This window comes from Daktulosphaira vitifoliae, unplaced genomic scaffold, assembly GCF_025091365.1.
Source record: "Daktulosphaira vitifoliae isolate Bord-2020 unplaced genomic scaffold, ASM2509136v1 Scaffold_4058, whole genome shotgun sequence".
NCBI lineage: Eukaryota > Metazoa > Arthropoda > Insecta > Hemiptera > Phylloxeridae > Daktulosphaira > Daktulosphaira vitifoliae.
Window position 1 is genome coordinate 1 of NW_026103618.1, and position 965 is coordinate 965.

Sequence of the window (965 nt, forward strand, 5' to 3'; positions counted from 1 at the left end):
AACATATTTCTAAATACATCCCCAATATCAGTTTCTGTTTTCAAGTTTTTTAAAATATGTTGAAGACCTCTAATAAGTGGTATTACCACGCTTAATGTTGGATACTTTTCGCCTGATAATTCCGCTGTCATAATTTGAAATGGCTTTAAAATATGAGTACAATCTAATATTATCTCCCACTCTGACGCATTTAAATAATTTGGAGCACGAGGTAAAGTTGACATAGTTGCAGATAGAGGGACTTTAATGTTTACAAGTCTATCCATCATTATTAAACTAGAATTCCACCTAGTGGGCACATCTTGCTTAACTTTTAATGGAGGTAAGTTCATTTGTAATTGAAAATCTTTGAGTTTTTCTGTAGCGTTGCTGCTGTGCTTAAAATGCTCTACTATCGTCCTACATTTTTTTAAAATTTGATTTATATCAGAGTTTCCATTTATTGCCTCATTCATACTCAAGTTAAGTGTGTGTGCTACACATGGATGATGGTGTTTAAGAAGGTGTTCGTTTATTGCATTTTTAATATTTGACCCATTATCTGATACCACAGTTATTATTTTATTTGTTATATTCCACTCATTAAAAATATTTGTAAGTGTAGCGGCTATATTTTGACCAGTGTGTCTGTCAAAAACGTCTTTAGTTGCAATTACTGGTGAATATAATTGGTCGTCAAAAATAAAATGGCACGTCACTGTTATATATGATATATTGGAATCGGATGTCCACATATCTGTTGTTATAGATAAATCATTTACATTTTGAAGAATAGATTTTATTTTAAGAAGTATAACATTATATTCTTGTGGCAATAATTTCGAAGTTAATATTTTTCTACTAGGGATAGAATAAAGTGGTTGCAATTTTTTACTATACTCAATAAATCCAACGTTTTCTACTAACGAGAGTGGTTGATAATCAGCGACAATCATGTTAATTAAAGATTTATTAATAGCCTTAAT

The 965-nt window shown here is 30.5% G+C and overlaps 1 protein-coding gene across 1 annotated transcript; it reads right to left on the bottom strand.

Moving 5' to 3' along the window:
• Positions 1–17: 17 nt before the first annotated feature.
• LOC126910085 (E3 SUMO-protein ligase ZBED1-like) lies at positions 18–935 on the bottom strand (the record flags this gene model as incomplete). The annotated part of the gene is made up of 1 exon (XM_050692478.1): positions 18–935. A coding segment is annotated over exon 1 (918 nt), but the record flags the coding sequence as incomplete, so codon positions are not given.
• Between the last annotated feature and the right edge of the window lie 30 nt (positions 936–965).